This window comes from Pleurodeles waltl, chromosome 7 (assembly GCF_031143425.1).
Source record: "Pleurodeles waltl isolate 20211129_DDA chromosome 7, aPleWal1.hap1.20221129, whole genome shotgun sequence".
Lineage (NCBI taxonomy): Eukaryota > Metazoa > Chordata > Amphibia > Caudata > Salamandridae > Pleurodeles > Pleurodeles waltl.
Window position 1 is genome coordinate 1,518,104,892 of NC_090446.1, and position 26,824 is coordinate 1,518,131,715.

Genomic DNA, 26,824 nt, shown 5'->3' on the forward strand with positions numbered 1-26,824 from the left:
GTAACCCGTCAGGTGAATCCATTTGTACTTGTGTGCCTTTTGCTGCTACAGATAGGATCTCTGTTAGAGTGCCCAGCTGGGGTCTCTCGGTTTGAATAACCGCTCATAGATGGTCGTGTTGCTCATGCGTTTCAAGCCTCGCCTCGGCAGCGCTTCCGAGGACCCGGAAGTGACGTCACGCAGCTTCCTGCGCTTCCTCGGGAGGAGAGGGGCTTCTTCCTGTGGTCTTTGTGCGGCATCTCCACCGGCCCGGGGCGCTGCAGAGGCTCGGGGGTGGGGTAGGTAAGGCGAGAGGGGAGGGCGGCGGAGGGGAACATGGCCCGTTCGTGGCATGTCACAGCGCAGACATGCCCATACTGTGTGACCTCTGACCCATAGGGTCAGCCCATGGCTGAGGTCAGTGTATAGTGACCCTAAAAGGTGAGCACGTACTACCTGTCCGCGGACGTGAGCCTATGATGTCAGGTAGTGCCCGCCCCCGTTGTTAAGTGGAGTGCTGTGTGTGTGATTTAAGTAGCATATAGTGCCTGCTGCATCATGAGCTGCAGTCACCCCACAGCTTAGCCACGCAGTGTCTGTGTCTAACGTGTGAATATAATGCATGCCCCCAATTTGCACTTGCAATAGCTTTACCCTAACATAAGTGTATACTGTCTGCTCTAACAAGACTATTGGGCCTGCTCCTAAACCGAATATATTGTGTCTGCCAAACCAAATGTATAATGTCTCTGTTCTTTAGTTAAGGGTAATGTCAACCCCTAATATATATATACATATGTATATATATATGTGTTGTCAGGCCCTAATGGTAGCATATATAGTGACACCCTTAACTGTAGTGTTCAATCAATCAAAGCATTTGTAAAGTGCACTACTCACCCGCGAGGGTCTCAGGGCGCTAGGGGGTGGGGGTGGTGGGTGCTGCTACTGCTCGAACAGCCCTGTCTTGAGGGGTCTCCTGAAGGTTAGTAGGCCCTGTGTCTGTAGCAGGTGGATGGGAAGAGTGTTCCACGTCTTGGCGGTGAGGTGGGAGAACGATCTGCCACTGGTGGTCGTTCTGTGGGACGGTGGCAAGGACAAGGTCAGTCGAGCAAAGCTATCAGGTCGAGGTGTAGAAGGAGAGCCGTCTGTTGAGGTATTCTGGTCCGGTGTTGTGTAGTGCTTTCTGAGCTTGTATGAGGAGCTTGAACGTGATTCTCTTGTTGACAGGGAGCCACTGCAGGTCTCTCAGGTGGGCTGTGATGTGGTTGTGGCAGGGGATGTCCAGGCTGAGGTATACAGAGGCGTTCTGTATGCGTTGCATTCTTTTCTGGAGCTTGGCTATGGTTCCAGCGTAGAGGGTGTTGCCGTAGTCCAGTCTGCTGCTTACAAGGTCTTGGGTGACCGTCCTTCTGGTTCCGGTGGGGATCCATTTGTAGATCTTCCGAAGCATGTTGAAGCAGGAGGAAGAGATGGCGTTGACTTGCTGGGTCATTGATAGCAGTGTGTCCAGGATGAACCCCAGGTTCCGTGCGTTGTCGGTGCGGTTCCCAGTGTGGCAGGCCACCAGGAGTCTTCCCAGGCGGAAGGGGTGGAGCTGAGGATGAGGACCTCAGTTTTGTCAGAATTTCAGTTTCTACTGCAAACGTCTTTTCCTTGGAATGGTGGAGTTTGTCTAAATGTTCTGGTTCGATATTCTGTATTCTTAGAATGTCGTTGTTTAACTGCTGGGCTTGGCTGGAGTCCTGGAGCAGTGTGGACAAGCTCTTTTCAATAAAGACCAGAGTACAGCGATCTGGCCTGGTTCTTAGAGTAAGAAAATACTACAGATTGAGTGGCGAGCATAGCACCGAATGACTATAGATGTCACGATTCACCCTGAGCTTACCGTCGATGTTGGAGAGAGGTGGTGAGCGGCCCCGGTTCCTGCAAGTCCTGCTCTGGCCGAGGTAGGGGCGACCCCTTCCGGTAGCCACAGTGCTGTTTGACAATAGTAAGCCACTACAGTCCGTGCCCTCCAGAAGGAGTCCCAGAGGAAAAACCCCAAAAGGGTAAAAAACCTTCAACAGGAACTCCCTGAAACAGATGGAGGACACAAGGAATTACGATTTAAGATTCTGGATTTCTGGAGACTGAAGACACGTCAAGAACAACTGGCGCCACAAGAGGAAACCAGCCGGAGCGTGACTACCACCGCAGGAGTGTTGCAACGCAATGAGAAGGAAGATAGATTCCCCTTATATACCCCTAGACCGGAAGTGGGAAACAGGAAGTAGTAATACTACCATCTTGGTTTGGGAAAAGGTCATTACTTAAAATAGAAAACATGCTCCTGAGAAAAGAGAAACCATGCATGCAGGGAAGAGAGGAGTGAACAGCATGCTGGGAAGGAGAAAGGCATGCATAAAAACTAGTCATGTGCAGGCAGACTGCTTTTGACTGTGTGACAGGTAAGTGGGTAAAAGGAGGGAGGTCCCGGGCATCCAAAGTGCGTTATTTATATCTTGCGCGCTGAGCGCGGCAAGGACCGTGACCCGATTCAGGGTCTCCGGTCCTGCCGCGCTTGCCATGGAACTCGCGGCCGGAGGAAAGGGCCGCGGCGGGTGCTGCGACCCTTGAACCGAGCCGTGGCTTCTCCTGTGGCCCGCCCGCGGGCCGCCGCAGTTTCCACGAGTTGCGCCGCAGCGGGCCGTTGCTAGCGGCCGCGGCGCAACAATAGACCACATATGTCCTGATATTTTTGTGGCATGGGATCGCTAAAACTGACTCAGTCATTTCTGTTGGTGATATATGGCAAAAAAGATGTTTTTTGAGGTGGGTGCCGACTCAAGGTTTGGAACTTCAAGCATCGTCCTCAAAGAATTGCAACAGCCCCACATGACATTCAATTGGATGTATTCAGCCTACTTGTTCCTGGCAAATCAAGATGGGTTTTCCTAGAGAGAGGTATACTGAACTGAGTGCTATGCTGCAAATACACACAAGTGGCAGAGGAGATTGATTCATAAGCACCACAACACAGATGGCTCATGATTATGTATGGGCATTTGTGGTAGACTACATATAAGTGTGCATATTAAAAAAAAAAAAAATGGAAAACTGGTCATTGGAAGCTACTCATACCACTGGAAAAAATGGTCCTATATTGTGAACTTAGGTTACTTAGACAATAGCGGGATGAAAGCCTTCAGCTTCCTTTTTAATCTGCGTTTTGCCTCCCTCTTACTAGCATTGTGCTATTGACAGTTGAACCACTGCCTGAAGGCTTCCTAGTCTACAGTGTTTGAGATTTATCGCCTCACCTTTTGCATGGTTTGCGTACCCGGGGGCTGCATTAATTCTCAGAATTTTATCTCTGAGGAACCCAGCGACCTTGTCACTTATCAGAGTCATCCTGGATACAGTGCACGAAGTGGGGAGTCCAGGACATTTGGCTCTGGTACTGATTTTGCCGCCTTTCTCTTGGATTTCTCTGAGGAACATTCTGAGGCTACTGGGACTGTTTGTCATCTGCATCCTGTTGGTCAACATGGCTAGTTGACACATGCGGGCTCTCAGTGGGATCTAAAGTCCCAGTGGGTACAGCACCAGGTGAACCTGTCGCATTCCATCCAGGTTTTAGAACAATGGGGAGAACCCTGGCTAGATCTTCTTCCCTACCACCGAGAACATGTGAACAATTATGCGCTCTGGAGTTCCTAAGAATATAGACATAAAGTGGAACTTCAGGGTCCTGTTTACCTTTCCAGCCCTCCTCTCCTTGCACAAGTTCTCAAAAAGATAAGGAAACACCAGGCCCAACTCATCTTAGTGGCTCCGGATTTGGCAAGGGTAGTTTGGTACCTAGAACCCCTGGGTATCCGCATCTGTCCACTGATTAAGCTGCCACTTTGAGAGAACCTTTTGCTGCAGCAGCAGGGCCAGGATCTTGTACCCAGGTCTGCGTAACATCCCCATTGTGTGGAGATTGAGTGGCAGCTGTTGATTCCGTTTGATCTCCCTCTTGAGGTTGTTCATGTCATTCTGGCTGGTCAGCACCCTGCCACAAAGTCTGTGTATGCCGGCTTCTCACGCAGGTTTGTGGCTTGGTGTGGCAGCCACCAGATGGGCCCTTTACATGTCAAACATTTGGATGTTTTGCAGTTTTTTGTAATCTTTGGCCCAGCATGGACTTGCTCTGGGAATTGTTAAAGGCTATTTGTTGACTCTTTCCATTTTGTATGGTTACCTGGCCCGCCTTCTTTATTCAAATCACCTATTGGGGTGAGGTTTCTTAAAGATTTACATCATATGTTCGCACCAACATCCTCTGTGATGCCACAGTGAAATTTGAATCTAGTTCTCACTTTTTTGATGGCTCGCCGCCTTTGAGCTAGGACACAGTGGCCCACTATGGCTTTTGACCCTAAAAAATGGTGGTGTTGATGAGGTTAGCTTGTTGCATAAGCACGCTGCAGCCCAATTTGTTTCAACTGCCTAAGACCACCTTTTTCTACAGACAAACTGGGGCTGAGGTCTCGACCTTCATTTCTGCTGAAATTAGTGGCAGGTTATCACCCTTCTGGCTTTGTTTGCTTGCCTCACCCCTCGAAAAAGGAGAATAGACTCCATCCTTTGGAACCCAAGAGAGCTCTGTTTCTACATTGATTGTACCAGAAAATCAGCTCTTCTTTTGTGGGTTTCCTCAAGAGCAAGGAAAGATGTGTAATCCTCTGCAAGAAAATATGCTTTGCGCTAGCAAAGAAGCAGAAACTTAAAATCAAAAACATTTATAAAGCGTGCTACTCACCCGTGAGGGTCTCAAGGCGCTAGGGGGAAGGGGTTACTGCTGCTCGAAGAGCCAGGTCTTGAGTTTCCTCCGGAATGCGAGGTGGTCCTGGGTGGTCCTGAGGTTGTTGGGGAGGGAATTCCATTTCTTGGCCGCCAGGTAGGAGAAGGATTTCCCACCTGCCGTGGTGCGGCGGATGCGAGGGACGACGGCGAGTGCGAAGTTGGTGGAGCGAAGCTGACGGGTGGGAGTGTAGAAACTGAGGCGACGGTTGAGGTATTCGGTCCCTTGTTGTGGAGGGCTTTGTGTGCGTGGGTGAGGAGCCGGAAGGTGATCCTTTTGTTGACGGGAAGCCAGTGCAGGTGTCTCAGGTGGGTGGAGATGTGGCTGTTGCGGGGTATGTCGAGGACGAGGCGGGCGGAGGCGTTTTGAATTTGCTGCAGGCGTTTCTGGAGTTTAGCCGTGGTTCCTGCGTATAGGGTGTTGCCGTAGTCCAGGCGGCTCGTGACGAGGGCGTGGGTCACAGTCTTTCTGGTGTCGGCGGGGATCCAACGGAAGATCTTTCGGAGCATGCGGAGGGTGAGGAAGCAGGAGGATGATACAGCGTTGACTTGTTTGGTCATGGTGAGAAGAGGGTCCAGGATGAATCTGAGGTTGCGTGCGTGGTCTGAGGGGGTTGGTGCGGTGCCAAGGGCCGTGGGCCACTAGCAGTCGTCCCAGGCGGACGGGGTGTTTCCGAGGATGAAGACTTTCGTTTTGTCTGAGTTCAGTTTCAGACGGCTGAGTTTCATCCATTCTGCGACGTCTCTCATTCCATCTTGCAGGTTGGTCTTGGCGCTGGTGGGGTCCTTGGTGAGGGAAAGTATCAGCTGAGTGTCGTCGGCGTAGGAGGTGATGTTGATGTTGTGTTTGCGTACGATGTCGGCGAGGGGGCTCATGTAGACATTGAAGAGAGTCTGGCTGAGCGAGGAGCCTTGTGGGACGCCGCAGATGATCTCGGTGGAGTCTGAGCGGAAAGGTGGGAGATAGACTCTTTGGGAGCGGTTGGAGAGGAAGGTGGTGATCCAGTCCAGGGCCTGTCCTTGGATCCCGGTGGAGCGGAGGCGGGATATTAGGGTTCGGTGGCAGACGGTGTCGAAGGCAGCCGAGAGGTCGAGGAGGATGAGGGCGACTGTTTCTCCGTTGTGCATCAGAGTTCTGATGTCGTCTGTGACTGAGATGAGGGCGGTTTCTGTGCTGTGATTGGCTCGGAATCCGGACTGATTAAGGGCTCATTCCAGTCAAGCATAGGCTACTTCTGCTGTGTTGGCACGCGAAGCGCCTGTCCTCATAATTTGTCAGGCTGCTACGTGAGCATCAGTGCACACATTCACAAAGGACTAATGTCTTGACGCTTAGGTCGGTTGGGATGGGCATTTTGCCCTTCAGGATGTTGAGGTCTGAGCCATTTTGCAGACCCACCACCTAAGTAGGTACTGCTTTGATATCTATTCACAAGGTGAGAAACCTGCAATTAGAAGAATCAGAACAATAAGTTATGTCCTTCTTTAATGCTCTTTCTGGTGGAAACACTACCTTATTGCATATTTCTCACTGCCCTCACACTTCCTGTTCTGTGGAATTGACTGTTTTTCCATCTAAAAAAGTTCCAATCTAGACATCTTCATTCTCATAGTTTGGATTTGCTGATGGGCTCTGCACCTAAGGAAGTGACAAGCCTATGAAAAAAACTGACATCCACACGCATGGGTGGCACCTGTATGCGGTTCTGTAGTCACTTCTTGAGGAAAGGAAGGTTGATGCGGAGCCACGCCATGCCACCTGTCTGTGCGTAGGATTACTGCTTTTGAGTTTTCTGTCTCCAGCATTACTCCAGGGAATATTCACAAGGTGAGGTATATGTGTTTATATAGAGTTCCCACCAGGAAGAGCATTACCAATAGTAAGTAATTTATTTTGGTTGTACACAGTGGTTTAAATTGACGCATCCAAGGTTTCACTTTTTTGATGTGTTGTGAATTAAATGAGACATTCTCAAGGGCTTTTACAATTTTATAATGCTGAGCACCATAAGGATATTGGTGATGGTCAATGCCAAGTACAGAGTAATAGTTCAGTTTAAGGCACCAAAGTTAAACAAGGCTGGGCAACATTGGAACCTTGAGCTCCTTGAATTACTCCATGTAAAGTAGATAAAGGAGGCTGTCCATGCGGAGTTCCATCATTCTGTTGCAAAGATAAGATGAGAACTACTTAATCTCAGTCTTTAGTACCAAGCCTTCAGGTGTGTGCAGGTTTAAGTTATGGTCTATGTTGTCTAGAGCTGCAGAGAGGCCAAGAAGTGACCAGAGGCATGAGTAATCTTTATGATAAGAGTGTCGTCACCGACATGTAAAGTAGCAGATACAGTGCAGTGTCTTAATTAAAACCAGATTGGATGCCACATAGGAGGTTTTTGTGTCTTAGGTATAATTGTTCAGTTAAGAACCTGTGCTTAGCCAAGAATCTGAGGCCTGTTATGCGCTTATAGTTTTTAAGATCTACTTGGGAACTGATTTCTTGGCAAGGGACTTCAGGTGGCCTATTTTAAAGAGTCTTGCACACAGCAGTGGGCCACTCATGATGTTAGGCCATGATTTTTTAATTGAGGGCTACATTGTTGGCTGAGAAGCCCGTTGCAGGCCATCTGCATAAGATAAAGCTGGGGTGTGAAAGTCTTTAAAATACCCTTTTGTCCAAAATACGCCATACTTCAGAAATCTACTCTTATATAAAAAGAAAAATACACTTGTACTTTTTGGTGCCATGCAGTGTGCAGGAGCAGACTGTTAATCCCATCAGGCAATTCCAGGGGTTGGAGGAGACTGGATCCTAATGGAGGCCATTTTTTAAGCCTGACTGCTGCTTTCTCGCTCCACCAGCTCACTGGGGTTTATGACAGTAGGCGCAGTGGGGACAAAAGAAGATGGACAAAGAAAATGAATGGAAAGAGAGAGGATGGGAACTGGGTTGCTTTAAACTTTTTTTGCCAGGGCTGCTTTTGTCTTTCAACCTAGCCGTGGGAATGATATGACAAACTGGAGCAGCAGTCTCATTATATCAGACCTCTGATAATAGCCTCTCTGATCATAATGGGGCTCATGGTATTATATATTTTATGTCCGAGTTTATATATCTGAGCTAGTAGTAAATGGAAAGTGATAGTTTCAGGTTTGAAATGCCCTATATGTCTCTGTGCACGTACAAGCTAACATGTTCAGGAGTATTCACCAAATCCATTTTTTTGCCTCTCTGGAAAAGTTTGAAACTGTACTTCCGACAAGGACAGGAGTGCAACTATTTCCATGGTGGGAAACAAGCGTTGTAGAGAAAGTGAATCTGCAATGTCCCAGCAGATTTTTGCATGCTCAAACCTACATTTGAATTTACTCATGAGAATTTGAATATAGAAATGGTTTCTAGCGGTATGGTTTACAGGCTTATTCCTCAAAGTCTTTGAGGTGAGGAGGCTTCACAGATGTTCTACAATTTTCCCTTAATGAGAGCCTGGAGTCTTCATCACCACACATCTTTTTTTAAATTCGTATCACTCCCTTTTCACACAACTTCCTTCAAAAACATCTTACCCCGAAAGTTTTACCACCCTATTCATGTTTCATACCCTACGATCCTCAGTTTTAAGGGAAGGTTTGGGCCTGGTAAGTGGGTACATTTGCCAGATGGAATTGGTAGTTTAAAACTGCACACACACACAAACTGCAGTGGCAGGTCTGAGCCATGTTTACCGGGCTACTAATGTGGATGGCACAACCAGTGCTGCAGACCCACTAGTAGCATTTGATTTACAGGCCCTGGGCACCTCTAGTGCACTTTATTAGGGATTACACCTGTGTTCCACCTTAAAGTCCATCCCCTAAAGGGAAATAGACCACCTCAACAGTTTTGGATTCTCACCCCTCATCTGCATTAACCATCTGAGGGGCCTGCAGTCAGTCTGAATCCAGAAGTGAGTCCCAAACAAGTAGGGTCATAACTTCTTCAGCGCCCAGACTACAGCAAAAGCTTCACGCTCAACTGCACTCCACCTATGTTTCCGGGGAAGTAACCTCCTACTAATGAAGGCTACAGGCTGGTCTAGGCCCTCTTTATTTAGCTGTGATAACACTGCTCCTACACCATGCTTTAAAGCATCAGTCTGCACAACAAATTATTTGGAGAAGTCCTGTGCCTTCAGCACAGGTGCCGTGTACATCCCTGCCTTCAGGGCATCAAAAGCTGCCTGACAAGACTCAGTCTAGGCCACCTTTCTGGGCTGCTTCTGGGAGGTTAACTCAGTCAAGGAAGCAACAATAGTGCAATCCCCTTTGACAAACCTCCTGTAGTATCAGGTGAGACCTAAAGGCTCTCATCTCAGTCTGGGTCTTGGGGGCTCCTAAGCCAGAATGGTTCCATTCTTTGGCTGTAGGGGGTGCCACCTGTCCACTCCCCACCTGCTGTCCCAAGTACACAGCAGAACCCTGCCCTATTTGGCACTTACTAGCCTTAATAGTGAGGCCTGCCTTCAGCAGGGCCTCTAACACTTTGCAGATGTGCTGCAAGTGTTCCTCCCAAGTGGAGCTGAACACAGCAATGTCATCCAGGTAGGCTGCACTGAAATCATCCAGTCCAGCCAACACCTGGTTAACCAACCTCTGAAAGGTGGCAGGGGCATCCTTCATCTCAAAGGGCATCACCCTAAATTGGTAGGGCCCATCTGGGGTGGAAAATAGAGACCTCTCCTTAGCCCCCTCAGTCAGAGCAATCTGCCAATATGCAGAGGTCGAGTCAAAAGTACTTGGATATTTGGCAGCCCCTAACCAATCAATGAGCTCATCAGCTCGGGGGATGGGGTGTGTGTCTGTCTTTAGTGACCACATTGAGTGCCTGGTAGTCCACACAGAACCTGAGTTCTGGAGTGGCACCAGGAGCAGCAGCTTTTGGGACCAAGGCCACAGGGCTGGCCCAAGGGCTACCGGATAACTCAATTACCCCAAGGGCTAACATTTAGAATACCTCATCCTTTATGTTGGCCCTAACCTTGTCAGTTACTCTGTAAACCTTATTTTTAACAGGACAACTGTCCCCGGTGTCCACATCATTTGTACACAGATGAGTGACCCCTGAGATCAAGGAAAATAGAGAGGCAAACTGTCCCAACCCTTTGCGACAGTCCCTCTGTTGCTCTGGTGTCAGTGAGGGGGAGAGGTTCACACCCTCCACTGAACTATCCTTCTCTTTGTCAGACAGAAGGTCAGGAAGAGGCTCACTCTTTTCCTCCACCCCATCATCTGTGGCCAAGAGCATTGCTACCACTGTCCTCTCAAAATGAGGTTTGAAGCGGTTCACATGAAGGACCCTCAAAGGTTTCCTGGGAGTCCGCAAGTTCAGCAGACAGGTGACATCACTCTTGTGCTCCACTATCTCAAATGACCCAGTCCACTTATCTTGGAGAGCCCTAGGCTCAACTGGTGCCGTCACCCAAACTTTTTGGCCAGGCAGGATCTCAACCAGAGTGGCATTCTGGTTGTACCAGTGCTTCATATCTTCCTGGCTTGCTTCCAGGTTCTCTTGGGCGAGCTTCCTGAAGCGGGCTGTATGGTTCCTAAAAGCCAGCATATAACTGAAAACATCCTGGGGGGGCTTACTGGATGCCTTCACCAAGTCTTCCCTAACCAGACTCAAAGGTCCCTTGACAGAGTGGCCATACAGTAACTCAAAAGGGCTAAATCCAAGACCCCTTTGAGGCACCTCCCTGTATGCGAACAGAAGGAATGGCAAGAGGAAGTCCCACTTACGCCTCAAGGACTCCGTCAGGCCCATGATCATGCCTGTCAATGTGTGGTTGAATCTCTCAACCAGACTGTTACTTTTGGGGTGGTAAGGAGTGGTGAAGTTATTTCACCCCACACTCCTTCAACAGGGACTTCATATATGTTGATATGAAATTGGTACTCCTATCAGATACCACCTCCTTGGGAAACCCCATGCGGGTAAAAAAAAAAACATCAAAGCACGTCCACCCATAAAGGAGGTGATTGACCTCAGAAGAATGGCACCAAGATAAACCTGTTGTCCATGGCTGTCTTGGGATCTAGAGTCCCCACAATGTCAATACCCAAGCTTTCAAAGGGGGTGCTGACCACAGGAAAAGGTTGGAGGAGAGCCTTAAATTTCCCCCCACTCTTGCCACTTGCCTCACAAGTTTGGCAAGACCTACCATATGCATCTGAGTGCCTCCTCATTTGCGGCCAGTAAAAGTGAGTTACAAGCAGCTCAAAGGTCGTGTCCTGCCCCAAATGACCAGCTAAAGGCACATCATGAGCCAGGCCCAGTAGGAAGACTCTGAAGCACTGGGTACCACCAGCACACGGGCTGACCCAGGCTAAGCAACCTTAGGTTCACTATATCGGAGGCAGTCTTCCCAGTAGATCAACTGTGATCCAGGCTCCTTGCCACATGGCTGGTATGCAGCCTGCTGCCGCAAGCCCTATAGAGTAGGGCATGTCTTCTGTGCCTCACAGAATGCTTCCCTAGTGGGTCCCCCTTCCTGCTGCCCCCGAGTCAGCTCAAGGACCTCCCCCAGTTCTGCCACTTGTTCCCCTGTAGGCTCCAGGGCGTCACCCTTAGGTTCAGCCTACTCCTGGACCTTGGGAACTTCTGAAGCGGGTTCTCCACACCTCTTACCTTTCTTCCTTCTGGCAGACATCTGGGCCACTCTGTCAGGCTTCAGGGTCTCCTAATCACTCTGACGGGCTGCCATCAACAGGGTGGACACACACACACCCACCCAGGCAGACCCATCATCTCCAAGTGAGACCTGCATTCCACCTCCTTCCAAGGGAAATCCTCCAAGTCATTGCCAAGCAGACAATCTACAGGCATGGTTGGACTCTGATCTACTCTCAAGGCACCTGAGACCACCCCCCATCCCCATTTAAAGGGAACCTGCGCCACTCTGCACAGGTGCTCTGAGTTGTCTACCACAACTACTTGGTGAAGTACATGGGGATCTGCTCTTCAGACACCAAGTGACTTCTCACAGTAGTCACCCTGGCTCCTGTGTCTCAGACCCTCCACCCTCTGTCCATTGCTGGTCACCCACTGCCTGTACTTCTTAGTGTTCTCAGGCACAAGGGTTATCTGGACCATCTCACTGTCCCCTAGTGAGACGAGGGTCATCTCAGCTGGCTCCCACCCACCTGGAACCAACTCCTTTCCAAGCATTACACTGGCCAAACCATGTGACTGAGCACCAGTGGGTGCTGGTGTCCACTTGGGACATTCGGGTCCCCCGCTTCCCCCTGACATGACCCACCTGGTCACATGCATAGCATTTCCCTTTAGAAAACCAAGGCTTCTTTTCAACTGGGGACTGGGAATCAATACCCTGGGAACTAGGTTGGGGCCCTTTAGAGAACTCCCCCTGTTTACCCTTACCCCCTGTATTCTTATGAGATGGACCCTACCCACCCTTGGAGAGGTCTCCCCGATATCTCCTGTGGACTCTGATGCTCTCCCAACAGTCTGTTTCCTATGCAGGCTTCCTGGGGTCAGTCACCTTGCTGTCAATCAGGTGCTGGCACAGCTCTGGAAAACAAAGACTATACAAATGCTCCCAAGCGATCAAATTGTACAGCCCCTCAAAGGTTGTTACCTTATTGCCCTTCACCCAACCATTCAGTGACCTGCAAAAACACTCAACACATTCCAACCATGTTTGGGATTCCTTCTTTTTGTAGGACCTAAACTTGTCCTTATACTGCTTAGGATGAGACCATACCTTGTGAGAAGGGCGTCCTTCATAATAGAGTAGGTGAGTCCCTGAGGATCCCCTAAGAATGTCATAGTGTCCCTCTCCTCTGCATCAAAGAGCTTCCATAGACCCGCCCTCCCCCCCCATGTGCTTCAGGGACCAGGTTCATGTGGAGAGCAGACTCAAACCCCTTAAACCACAGATATATGTCTTCCTTCCTCTTGTAACCCTTCACTAAGTCCTTTGGAATGTGTACCCTCCTTTCAGGCTGCACCGAGGTACTGCTGTCACCATCCCTACTAGACTGGCTCCTCTGATCTAATCTAATTCCCTTAAACTAAGCTCATCAGCCAGCAGTATCTTCTTCTCCTCCATGGCCAGTCTCCACTCTTCCGTCTCCCTTTGCATCCTAAACTTCTCTTACTGATGAGCCCTCTCTGCCTGTCTGATCTGCAACTCTTTAGGAGTCAGACCCTTGGATGACACGCTGCTACCTGCCCTGGAGACCCCCCTCCCCCCAGGCATAATAGGTATATCCACTACCACATTATGAAGACTGCACCTCCTCATCCTTCTTCTCTGTGTGCCCCCCAGCCTCCTTGGCTGTCACCCAGGCCCTCAGTGCCTTTTGCAGCTCCTCCTTCCTGGTGGAACTCTTAATGGAACATGCAAGGTCCTTACAGAGCTGTTTCAATTGAACAACTGTGTAACTTTCCAGTTTCCCTAACTCAAAAAACACTCCAGCAGGTGCATCTCCGAATTGAGACAAGTCAAAAGTGCAAAGTTCCAAGACAGAAAAAAAGAGTTCCCAATGAGAAGTTCAAAAATCAACAAAAAGATCACCAACAATATGGAAGCAGGAAAACAAGTCCAAAAGAGAAAAAGCTAAAACAAGTAGTATGTGGTCACGTAATGGTCTGCACTGAAAACAGTAGTGTACACTTAATCACTGTATGTCAAGTACAAATACAAGTCCAATCCTCACCGCTGATCACCAATGTTAGAATAAAGGCCACATCTGCCCCCTACAAATGCTGCTGTGATAAAAAGTTGAAGGCTGCAAAGCCAACAGGGAGCTTGGTGCTCCCACTCCGCTCAAACTGTTTAGTAAATGTAGTAACCCATTTTTATTATGAACAGGGCTTTGAGGTGGTTGAGTCCATGTATAAATGATGAGTGTTCAGTATTCTCTCTCCCCTTTGTCAGTATGGCTTTCAGTGAGGTTAACACTGTTTTCACAATATACATGAGCCTTACAAACCATTAGAATTCTGGAAACTCTCCTTCAATTCCTGTTAGCCTGTGTATTAAAGGCATTTGCCATTGAATGGCAGGTACCACTCTTCCATATGTAAGCTGGTCCTTCCCACAATTGATCAGCACTCATATTCTTTTATCTAACTTACCGGCACTAAAATGAGACCAGTTTTTGAGGAGTGACCCAGTTTTTTTATGCAATTGGTGCATTACTTGGAGATGGTCTCATTGCAGTAAACCTGTAAACCATTGTATCTTTTACCTTCCAGGCCAGACGGCTCTATCAGTGATCAGTATGTCACGGCGGAGGAGGGAAGCGGCTAGTGGAACCACATTGAAGAAGAGGAAAGGAAAACCTGCAGCCCAAGGGGAGGTGGAGCAAGAACTCAGCGCCTCCACGGAAGATGCTACGGTGGGACCGGGGATGGTGTACATTGATTCCCTGGGCATCTCCTACCAGGAGTCTCCAAATGCTGTTCAATATGAGCTCCCCAACAAGGTGACAAAGAGTACGGTTCAAACCCAAGTCAAGCTTATTGATGAGAATGGAGTGACCACTGTGCAGACAAGTGCAGAGGACAGTGCCAGGTGCAAAGAGCAGGTGGCGTCTACCTCCACGGAAGAAACACAATGTAAGGCTCAACTCTCTGTTTACCATTGATTATTCTTTTGGATAAACAAGGAGCAGGACAGGCTTCCGGTTATGAGGTCTGCAGTACTGGTATATTTCTACAGTTCCCAAATCATACTGTCTTGTTGCTACTATGGGTATTTTTTAGACTAGAGATGTACTCCCTTGGCATTTATTTCCATAATTGTAAGATTATAGTGTTACTGGAAGGTGACCACGTTCTTTTCTAGGAGTGTTGTCCAATACAGGGGTCTGGAACCTCCAAGTTTATTTGCTCCTTTAATGCATCCTCTAGTGGCCAGTTTCCATAAATGTAAGAGTTCAAATTAAAAATGGTGCCTATTTTTCTAGGAGTGCTGTCATATGCAGTGGTTTGGAAATCCATGTTCACATGCTTAATTACCCCATCCTTCAGTGGCCAGTGTACCGTGAGGGCATTTAAATACCCAGTGTATGTACACATTACAAAGTCACCTGACCCTCAACCTTTACCTGTGTAGTTCGCTCTCACGCTGAACATCCTATTGCCGCCCGAAGGGTCTATCCACATTGATGGTTACATGTGCAGCAAGTCTGCTTGTAAAATGATCTGTCATAGGCTGACCTACTTCCTGTACTCATTGTGGTGTGGTTCATCTGACATTAATTAGACCAGCAGTTTGCATTGATTACCTGTCTTAATCATACTAAAGATACATTTGCATCTTCTGGATGAGTTCCCTGGTGCTGCATGCATGATTTGTGATGGGAAGGAACTTTCTCCATGAAAGGTTCGCTCCTTGGAAGTAACATCACGTCCTGGATTTCTCCTGGTTTCAGGTTGGATTTGCTGTTTCCACCTATAGATCAGGTCAACATGTGCTGCCACTGGCAGAGGTTTTGTGGAGTTAACTTCACTAGTTATGCACAGTTCATCAAGATGGTATTAAGCAGGCACATTTGCTACCCAAAGTTGTTTTTGAGGTACGAAGATAGAAGCATTGCCTGGACAGGTGCGACCCACCAGATACGTGTCAAAGTGGCCTCGTTCACTCTCCACAATTGGGCAAATACTCACCCTAGAAGGGAATAAGGTATAACCGACACATAAGAGTGTGCTCATCATGTTTCGCCTTAGGTATCCTGGTGAAAGCCCCATCATGTGCACCAGTAGTGATGCACCACTTGATTGAGCTCTACCGTGACCAACTTAGCTATCGACTTTTAGTATGACAATTGTTTTTGTCTTTTTGTGAATTTCATTCTACGAATAAGCATAATTAATAGTCCAGAATATATCTGTTTTAAAAGTATAAATATACTCCCATCGGGAGACAGAATTTTATTTTTGTTCATGTAAAAAATCATTAAACTTTTACTCTCTAAAACTAGAAAGTAAAGACTCTCTTCCTTCCACCACCTACCGGGAGGAGGTGTATCATTTAAAAGTTTTTTTTTATTGGAGAAAATGTGAAAAAAAAATATTAACAACCAGCAAGTTAAATCCTTTAAATATAGTCAAAAAAATGATTTAAATAAAACCCCATTGCTTTAATCAGATAGTTAAATTCTGGAAACTCTTCCACCTATTTGGAAGTCGAAATACTTTAATGCTTAAGGTTTTCAAATGGAATATTCTGTAGACCCAAAATAATCACAAATTATAAAAGAAAAAAAACGGAAGAGGAAAAAGGTACTTTATGCCCGTTGGAGATGACGCCGGAGACTCTAAATCTGGAAGTTCAAATTTAATTTCGGTGAAGTCTGTAAAACCAATATTTCATGCCTTTATTTAAGAACCTTTTTTGTTTAGGCTTTTTCTGCATCTGAAAATTTACTTAGTTCATGTTTACACTCTCTGAAGCTGTTCTGATTGGTAGATTTGTGTGACAGAAACCTACGGCTGTGCTGTATCTGTTCTGCCTGTGTGAAGCGTGCACTGGTGGTGAGTATGCTCTATTCAGTGTATGAGTGATGCCAGGGCTGCCTTTCCTATATCTATTCTGTGTGTGTGTGAAGCGTGCACTGGTGGTGAGTGTGCTTTATTCAGTGTATGAGTGATGGCTAGGCTGCTGCTGCCTATGCTGTATCTATTGTGTGTGTGTGTAGCGTGCACTAGTGGTGAGTATACTCTATTCAGTGAATGAGTGATGCTAGGGCTACCTATCCTGTATCTGTTCTATGTGTGTGTGAAGCGTGCACTGGTGGTGAGTGTTCTCTATTCCGTATATGAGTGATGCCAGGGCTGTTGCCGATTCTGTATCTATTCTGTGTGTGTGTGTGTGTGTGTGTGTGTTTGTATGTGTGTGAAGCGTTGACTGGTGGTGAGTGTATTCTATTCAGTATATGAGTGATGCCTAGACTACTGCTGCCTATGCTGCATCTATTCTGTGTGTGTGTGTGTCTGTGTGTGTGAAGCGTGCACTGGTTGCGAGTGTGCTCTATTCAGTATATGAGTGATGCCTAGGCTACTGCTGCCTATGCTGTATCTATTCTGTGTGTGTGTGTGTGTGAAGCGTGCACTGGTGGCGAATGTGCTCTATTCAGTATATGAGTGATGCCCAGGCTACTGCTGCCTATGCTGTATCTATTGTGTGTGTGTGTGTGTGAAGCGTGGACTGGTGGTGAGTATACTCTATTCAGTGTATGAGTGATGCTAGGGCTGCCTATCCTGTATCTATTCTGTGTGTGTGTGAAGCGTGCACTGGTGGTGAGTGTGCTCTATTCAGTATATGAGTGATGCCTAGGCTACTGCTGCCTATGCTGTATCTATTGTGTGTGTGTGTGTGTGTGTGAGAAGCGTGGACTGGTGGTGAGTATACTCTATTCAGTGTATGAGTGATGCTAGGGCTGCCTATCCTGTATCTATTCTGTGTGTATGTGAAGCGTGCACTGGTGGTGAGTGTGCTCTCTTCAGTATATGAGTGATGCCTAGACTACTGCTGCCTATGCTGCATCTATTGTGTGTGTGTGTGTGTGTGTGTATGTGTGAAGCGTGGACTGGTGGTGAGTATACTCTATTCAGTGTATGAGTGATGCTAGGGCTGCCTATCCTGTATCTATTCTGTGTGTGTGTGAAGCGTGCACTGGTGGTGAGTGTGCTCTATTCAGTATATGAGTGATGCCTAGGCTACTGCTGCCTATGCTGTATCTATTGTGTGTGTGTGTGTGAGAAGCGTGGACTGGTGGTGAGTATACTCTATTCAGTGTATGAGTGATGCTAGGGCTGCCTATCCTGTATCTATTCTGTGTGTATGTGAAGCGTGCACTGATGGTGAGTGTGCTCTCTTCAGTATATGAGTGATGCCTAGACTACTGCTGCCTATGCTGTATCTATTCTGTGTGTGTGTCGGTGTGTGTGAAGCGTGCACTGGTGGCGAGTGTGCTCTATTCAGTATATGAGTGATGCCTAGGCTACTGCTGCCTATGCTGTATCTATTGTGTGTGTGTGTGAAGCGTGGACTGGTGGTGAGTATACTCTATTCAGTGTATGAGTGATGCTAGGGCTGCCTATCCTGTATCTATTCTGTGTGTGTGTGAAGCATGCACTGGTGGTGAGTGTGCTCTATTCAGTATATGAGTGATGCCTAGGCTACTGCTGCCTATGCTGTATCGTGTGTGTGTCTGTGGCGCGCACTAGTGGTGAGTGTGCTCTCTTCAGTGTATGAGTGATGCCTAGACTGCTGCTGCCTATGCTGTATCTATTGTGTGTGTGTGTGTGTGTGAAGCGTGGACTGGTGGTGAGTATACTCTATTCAGTGTATGAGTGATGCTAGGGCTGCCTATCCTGTATCTATTCTGTGTGTGTGTGAAGTGTGCACTGGTGGCGAGTGTGCTCTCTTCAGTATATGAGTGATGCCTAGACTACTGCTGCCTATGCTGTATCTATTCTGTGTGTGTGTGTGTGTGTGTGTGTGTGTATGTATGTGAAGCGTGCACTGGTGGCGAGTGTGCTCTATTCAGTATATGAGAGATGCCTAGGCTACTGCTGCCTATGCTGTATCTATTGTGTGTGTGTGTGTGTGTGTGTGTGTGTGAAGCGTGGACTGGTGGTGAGTGTGCTCTCTTCAGTATATGAGTGATGCCTAGACTACTGCTGCCTATGCTGTATCTAGTGTGTGTGTGTGTGTGTGTGTGTGTGTGTGTGTGTGTGTGAAGCGTGCACTGGTGGCGAGTGTGCTCTCTTCAGTATATGAGTGATGCCTAGGCTGCTGCTGCCTATGCTGTATATATATTGTGTGTGTGTTTTGTGTGTACGGAAGGTTTTCCCTTCCTTTGTGTAAGTGAAGCTTTGACGGCTGTTCTCTAAGCTGCAGCTGTTGTGTGTGAGTGAAGCTTACATTCTTACTACATATGCTGCAGCTGTTCTGTGTGCGATGGGGTTTCCCTTCCTGTTCTCTGTGTGACTGTGTGTCTGCAGTTCCTTTCCTGTAATGGTGACATTTACACCGCTGCTGTCTGAGCTGCACCTGCTAGTGACGCTTACCTTGCTGCTGGTTACGCAGTACGCACTCTGTGTTTGTAGGCGCTTCTCCATGTTATGCTGTGTGTGCGGTACCTGATCTGTGTGAGTAACGCGTGTGTGCGGTACCTGATCTGTGTGAGTAACGCGTGTGTGCGGTACCTGATCTGTGTGAGTAACGCGTGTGTGCGGTACCTGATCTGTGTGAGTAACGCGTGTGTGCGGTACCTGATCTGTGTGAGTAACGCGTGTGTGCGGTACCTGATCTGTGTGAGTAACGCGTGTGTGCGGTACCTGATCTGTGTGAGTAACGCGTGTGTGCGGTACCTGATCTGTGAGTAACGCGTGTGTGCGGTACCTGATCTGTGAGTAACGCGTGTGTGCGGTACCTGATCTGTGAGTAACGCGTGTGCGGTACCTGATCTGTGTGAGTAACGCGTGTGTGCGGCACCTGATGCGTGTGAGTAACGCGTGTGTGCGGTACCTGATCTGTGAGTAACACGTGTGCGGTACCTGATGCGTGTGAGTAACGCGTGTGCGGTACCTAATCTGTGAGTAACGCGTGTGTGCGGTACCTGATCTGTGTGAGTAACGCGTGTGTGCGGTACCTGATCTGTGTGAGTAACGCGTGTGTGCGGTACCTGATCTGTGTGAGTAACGCGTGTGTGCGGCACCTGATGCGTGTGAGTAACGCGTGTGTGCGGTACCTGATCTGTGAGTAACACGTGTGCGGTACCTGATGCGTGTGAGTAACGCGTGTGCGGTACCTGATCTGTGAGTAACGCGTGTGTGCGGTACCTGATCTGTGTGAGTAACGCGTGTGTGCGGTACCTGATCTGTGTGAGTAACGCGTGTGTGCGGTACCTGATCTGTGTGAGTAACGCGTGTGTGCGGTACCTGATCTGTGTGAGTAACGCGTGTGTGCGGTACCTGATCTGTGTGAGTAACGTGTGTGTGCGGTACCTGATCTGTGTGAGTAACGCGTGTGTGCGGTACCTGATCTGTGTGAGTAACGCGTGTGTGCGGTACCTGATCTGTGTGAGTAACGCGTGTGTGCGGTACCTGATCTGTGAGTAACGCGTGTGTGCGGTACCTGATCTGTGAGTAACGCGTGTGCGGTACCTGATCTGTGTGAGTAACGCGTGTGTGCGGCACCTGATGCGTGTGAGTAACGCGTGTGTGCGGTACCTGATCTGTGAGTAACGCGTGTGTGCGGTACCTGATGCGTGTGAGTAACGCGTGTGCGGTACCTGATCTGTGTGAGTAACGCGTGTGTGCGGTACCTGATGCGTGTGAGTAACGCGTGTGCGGTACCTGATGCGTGTGAGTAACGCGTGTGTGCGGTACCTGATCTGTGAGTAACGCGTGTGCGGTACCTGATCTGTGTGAGTAACGCGTGTGTGCGGTACCTGATCTGTGAGTAACGCGTGTGTGCGGTACCTGATCTGTGTGAGTAACGCGTGTGTGCGGTACCTGATCTGTGAGTAACGCGTGTGCGGTACCTGATCTGTGTGAGTAACGCGTGTGTGCGGTACCTGATCTGTGAGTAACGCGTGTGCGGTACCTGATCTGTGTGAGTAACGCGTGTGCGGTACCTGATCTGTGTGAGTAACGCGTGTGTGCGGTACCTGATCTGTGTGAGTAACGCGTGTGTGCGGTACCTGATCTGTGTGAGTAACGCGTGTGTGCGGTACCTGATCTGTGAGTAACGCGTGTGCGGTACCTGATCTGTGTGAGTAACGCGTGTGTGCGGTACCTGATGTGTGTGAGTAACGCGTGTGTGCGGTACCTGATCTGTGAGTAACGCGTGTGCGGTACCTGATCTGTGTGAGTAACGCGTGTGTGCGGTACCTGATCTGTGTGAGTAACGCGTGTGCGGTACCTGATCTGTGAGTAACGCGTGTGCGGTACCTGATCTGTGTGAGTAACGCGTGTGTGCGGTACCTGATCTGTGAGTAACGCGTGTGCGGTACCTGATGCGTGTGAGTAACGCGTGTGTGCGGTACCTGATGCGTGTGAGTAACGCGTGTGTGCGGTACCTGATGCGTGTGAGTAACGCGTGTGCGGTACCTGATCTGTGTGAGTAACGCGTGTGTGCGGTACCTGATGCGTGTGAGTAACGCGTGTGCGGTACCTGATCTGTGTGAGTAACGCGTGTGTGCGGTACCTGATCTGTGTGAGTAACGCGTGTGTGCGGTACCTGATCTGTGAGTAACGCGTGTGCGGTACCTGATCTGTGTGAGTAACGCGTGTGTGCGGTACCTGATCTGTGAGTAACGCGTGTGCGGTACCTGATCTGTGTGAGTAACGCGTGTGTGCGGTACCTGATCTGTGTGAGTAACGCGTGTGCGGTACCTGATCTGTGAGTAACGCGTGTGCGGTACCTGATCTGTGAGTAACGCGTGTGCGGTACCTGATCTGTGTGAGTAACGCGTGTGTGCGGTACCTGATCTGTGAGTAACGCGTGTGCGGTACCTGATCTGTGTGAGTAACGCGTGTGTGCGGTACCTGATGCGTGTGAGTAAAGCGTGTGTGCGGTACCTGATCTGTGAGTAACACGTGTGCGGTACCTGATGCGTGTGAGTAACGCGTGTGCGGTACCTGATCTGTGAGTAACGCGTGTGTGCGGTACCTGATCTGTGTGAGTAACGCGTGTGTGCGGTACCTGATCTGTGAGTAACGCGTGTGCGGTACCTGATCTGTGTGAGTAACGCGTCTGTGCGGTACCTGATCTGTGAGTAACGCGTGTGCGGTACCTGATCTGTGTGAGTAACGCGTGTGCGGTACCTGATCTGTGTGAGTAACGCGTGTGCGGTACCTGATCTGTGTGAGTAACGCGTGTGTGCGGTACCTGATCTGTGTGAGTAACGCGTGTGTGCGGTACCTGATCTGTGTGAGTAACGCGTGTGTGCGGTACCTGATCTGTGAGTAACGCGTGTGCGGTACCTGATCTGTGTGAGTAACGCGTGTGTGCGGTACCTGATGTGTGTGAGTAACGCGTGTGTGCGGTACCTGATCTGTGAGTAACGCGTGTGCGGTACCTGATCTGTGTGAGTAACGCGTGTGTGCGGTACCTGATCTGTGTGAGTAACGCGTGTGCGGTACCTGATCTGTGAGTAACGCGTGTGCGGTACCTGATCTGTGTGAGTAACGCGTGTGTGCGGTACCTGATCTGTGAGTAACGCGTGTGCGGTACCTGATGCGTGTGAGTAACGCGTGTGTGCGGTACCTGATGCGTGTGAGTAACGCGTGTGTGCGGTACCTGATGCGTGTGAGTAACGCGTGTGCGGTACCTGATCTGTGTGAGTAACGCGTGTGTGCGGTACCTGATGCGTGTGAGTAACGCGTGTGCGGTACCTGATCTGTGTGAGTAACGCGTGTGTGCGGTACCTGATCTGTGTGAGTAACGCGTGTGTGCGGTACCTGATCTGTGAGTAACGCGTGTGCGGTACCTGATCTGTGTGAGTAACGCGTGTGTGCGGTACCTGATCTGTGAGTAACGCGTGTGCGGTACCTGATCTGTGTGAGTAACGCGTGTGCGGTACCTGATCTGTGTGAGTAACGCGTGTGCGGTACCTGATCTGTGTGAGTAACGCGTGTGTGCGGTACCTGATCTGTGTGAGTAACGCGTGTGCGGTACCTGATCTGTGTGAGTAACGCGTGTGTGCGGTACCTGATCTGTGAGTAACGCGTGTGCGGTACCTGATCTGTGTGAGTAACGCGTGTGTGCGGTACCTGATCTGTGAGTAACGCGTGTGTGCGGTACCTGATCTGTGTGAGTAACGCGTGTGTGCGGTACCTGATCTGTGAGTAACGCGTGTGCGGTACCTGATCTGTGTGAGTAACGCGTGTCTGCGGTACCTGATCTGTGAGTAACGCGTGTGCGGTACCTGATCTGTGTGAGTAACGCGTGTGCGGTACCTGATCTGTGTGAGTAACGCGTGTGTGCGGTACCTGATCTGTGTGAGTAACGCGTGTGTGCGGTACCTGATCTGTGTGAGTAACGCGTGTGTGCGGTACCTGATCTGTGAGTAACGCGTGTGCGGTACCTGATCTGTGTGAGTAACGCGTGTGTGCGGTACCTGATGTGTGTGAGTAACGCGTGTGTGCGGTACCTGATCTGTGAGTAACGCGTGTGCGGTACCTGATCTGTGTGAGTAACGCGTGTGTGCGGTACCTGATCTGTGTGAGTAACGCGTGTGCGGTACCTGATCTGTGAGTAACGCGTGTGCGGTACCTGATCTGTGTGAGTAACGCGTGTGTGCGGTACCTGATCTGTGAGTAACGCGTGTGCGGTACCTGATGCGTGTGAGTAACGCGTGTGTGCGGTACCTGATGCGTGTGAGTAACGCGTGTGTGCGGTACCTGATGCGTGTGAGTAACGCGTGTGCGGTACCTGATCTGTGTGAGTAACGCGTGTGTGCGGTACCTGATGCGTGTGAGTAACGCGTGTGCGGTACCTGATCTGTGTGAGTAACGCGTGTGTGCGGTACCTGATCTGTGTGAGTAACGCGTGTGTGCGGTACCTGATCTGTGAGTAACGCGTGTGCGGTACCTGATCTGTGTGAGTAACGCGTGTGTGCGGTACCTGATCTGTGAGTAACGCGTGTGCGGTACCTGATCTGTGTGAGTAACGCGTGTGCGGTACCTGATCTGTGTGAGTAACGCGTGTGTGCGGTACCTGATCTGTGTGAGTAACGCGTGTGTGCGGTACCTGATCTGTGTGAGTAACGCGTGTGTGCGGTACCTGATCTGTGAGTAACGCGTGTGTGCGGTACCTGATCTGTGAGTAACGCGTGTGCGGTACCTGATGTGTGTGAGTAACGCGTGTGTGCGGTACCTGATGTGTGTGAGTAACGCGTGTGTGCGGTACCTGATCTGTGAGTAACGCGTGTGTGCGGTACCTGATCTGTGAGTAACGCGTGTGCGGTACCTGATGTGTGTGAGTAACGCGTGTGTGCGGTACCTGATGTGTGTGAGTAACGCGTGTGTGCGGTACCTGATCTGTGAGTAACGCGTGTGCGGTACCTGATCTGTGAGTAACGCGTGTGTGCGGCACCTGATGCGTGTGAGTAACGCGTGTGTGCGGTACCTGATCTGTGAGTAACGCGTGTGCGGCACCTGATCTGTGTGAGTAACGCGTGTGTGCGGTACCTGATCTGTGAGTAACGCTTACCTCCTGCGTTCCTCGCAGCACCTATTCTGTGTGTTAGTAACGCTTGGGGCTGGCTGGCTGTGCGGTGCCCGTTTACTGCTGCTTGTGTCCTCAGGTTCTGAGTGTGACTGTGGCTTGTGCAAGCCTTCTAGGCGCTGCCAAACCCGCCGGCATCCTCAGCACGTGCGTCTGCTGCGGTTCCACCTCTGCTCTCCCCCTCCGCGTTAGTAGTTGTCTCTGTACTCTGAGCCGGCGGCCGCTCTCTCATTGTCTTCTGTCTTCTTCCAGATGTGGAGGACTCCATGCAGTGCTTTCCGTGCCACATCATCTTCACGACCATGGCCTCCAAGTTACGGCACATGAGACGGGACCACCCCGATGTCTTCGCCAAGCACGTGAAGTACAGCCCGCTCCCCTACCAGAAGTCCTACGAGAAGGAGCGCCGCCTGTACCGGCCCCCGAGCAAGGGCCGGGTGATGTGCCTGGAGTGCGGCGAGAGCTTCGGCAGCCGGAAGGTGATGCTGGCCCACAAGTCCAAGCACAAGAAGAACAGCACGTTCTCCTGCGCCATCTGTGGCCGCCGCTTCGAGCTGCTGCCCACCCTCCGGAAGCACCAGCGCTCCCACTCCTACGACGAGCAGGACAAGGCGGGGGGGCCCTACATCTGCCTGGACTGTGGCGCGGTGTTCCCGGCGAGCAGGGGCCTGCGGCTGCACGAGTCCATTCACAAGCGCTAGATCGGGTGCCCCTGGTGAAAATAATCCAGGAAATGGTGTAAAAAGAAGTTCGAGAGGTGATACAGAGGGGGTCACAGGGCTGTCAGCACAGGACCACCAGCACCTCCTATTTCAAGTTACTTCACCACCTGTGTCTCCTGCACCTCAAGCATTTCATGCATCATTTACACAGAAAAGCCAAGTAAGCTGGATAATGTGGGAGCATCTCTGGCTAGCACGGGGCCTAGAGATAGTTAAACATGGCTAGCACTTTGCTGTGCCTCCTGCTGGTGCAACAGCAGCAGCTAGGACCTCATCATTCACGAGCAGAACCAGCAGACTAAAGTTATAATTCTGGAGAATAACACCACCACATTAGCTAATGAAGAGGGCTTCTCCCACCAGAGACCAAGCCATGTATCGTGGCAGTGTCCACAAGCGTTTAGGATGCCTGCCTGCGAATCCTCAAATTGTGTCACCCTGATACTTGAAAAGAACAGGAGTTTGAGGCCTACTCAAAACAAATAGCATTATTTTGTTTGTTGTGGAGCGAGCAGGCACCACTCTGGTGTCAGCCAGCGTGAAGACTGATATTGTATTAGTGAAGATGGCCAACGCGCTCTGTGTGATCTTGACAGAATTGATCATGTCTGCCTCTAGACAGGAAGTTTGCCCTGTTGGCAAAGGAGGAAGAGTGTGTGAGGTCACGTGGCCCAGTGGCCTTCCTTCTGTTCCATGCTTGAGTGGAGGGCGATCTTCCAGTCCCTTAGGTCGTCTTCTTCCCTCTGTTGTCTGCTGTAGTTGTTTTGTTGACAGGGGAGCAGTTCTGTGGTCTGCCTTCCTTTCTCACCCACAGACTCGTGCCATGTGCGCACCTGTAACCTGACCGATCCCCCCATCCTCAGGCCTAGCTCCCCAGGAGTTCACCTACCTACACTGGCTGAAGCAGGAAGCACCCCCCAATGGGTCAAATGGCACTTTACACCACAGTACGGTTCATGAACAGTTGCCACAGTATTCAATTATGGTTGAAGATTGCTTGTGAGAAGCTGCTGCCTGACTTTGAAAAGTCATCAATATCACTTTATATATGTATATAATAATGTATGTTCACAAAAAGGCAAGCACTGCTTTTTGAAGTACTGTATTTCACTCTAAGAAAATATGGAATATCTGACAAGGTAAGGTAGAGTTTGACCTGCTGACAGAGAGTCTGTGCTTCCGCAGCCCAGCTGGACTGTCTTTGCTGGATAGAAGACGGAGATGGGTATTTAAAAAGTCTTTCTCTTGTTGGAATTCACAATGAGATGTTCACAGAACTCGACTTGGTTGTGCAGCCTTTACCTTGGGCAGAAAACGCCTTTTCCAGGGACTTTACAAAACTCAACCTGCTCTGGTGCTGCAAAGTATTCCAAGGATGCGAGTAATTGCATAATTACATGGTTTATTGTATTGGAATCATTGAATGCAGGGATTCATGGAAGAGGGGATCATTACGACCAAGAAAAGCAGCACCATTGCAGAAACGCTGGTGGAGGTCACTCCTAAATGTCACATCTTACCACGGCCTTCCAGCCACTGGGAGCCGTCACCGAGGCCTCCTGCTAACCTGCTCACGGACCTGCATCTTATTCCAGTTTTCTGTCTCTTTTGCAAACTTTATCTACATGAAAAAAAAACAATAAATCTGTATGATATTCTGTTGTTTAAATGTTGCACACCTATTTGTATCCGAGCATTCTATATATAAAACAACCAATGCTGTATGTGTTGCAGAAACAATTTTACCCAACTAAATTTTACAACCCCATGTGCAAAGCCTGTCACGTTTCATCTGGAATAGTGAATTGAATGCTTGAGTGGAGAACATTGTATAGAGTGTTTTAGTGGGAAGTGGGCTGCATGTTGTAAGTGCATAGACTGCTTTAGAAGGAAGTTTGTAGAAAGGTTTCCAGGAATGTGTACTTAATGCTTTAGGCACCTGTACTGCTGATTTGCTTATGGGAAAAAAAATACACCAAACAGATGTTCAAATATTTAAATAATTTCCTTAATTCACAATCAAATATAGAAAATGTTTTCAAA

General features: G+C 49.3%; 1 protein-coding gene across 2 annotated transcripts; it reads left to right on the forward strand.

The window, feature by feature from the left end:
• LOC138246627 (zinc finger protein 394-like) lies at nt 1-26,824 on the forward strand. Of its 2 annotated transcripts, none has more exons than XM_069201338.1 (3): nt 1-278; nt 14,066-14,428; nt 24,312-26,824. In XM_069201338.1, exons 1-3 carry the CDS (start codon nt 110-112, stop codon nt 24,758-24,760), a joined length of 981 nt encoding a protein of 326 aa, XP_069057439.1. In that variant the 5' UTR covers nt 1-109; the 3' UTR covers nt 24,761-26,824. The 2 variants fall into 2 exon arrangements, with proteins under 2 accessions (XP_069057439.1, XP_069057440.1); XM_069201339.1 differs by lacking the exon at nt 1-278 and adding an exon at nt 289-420.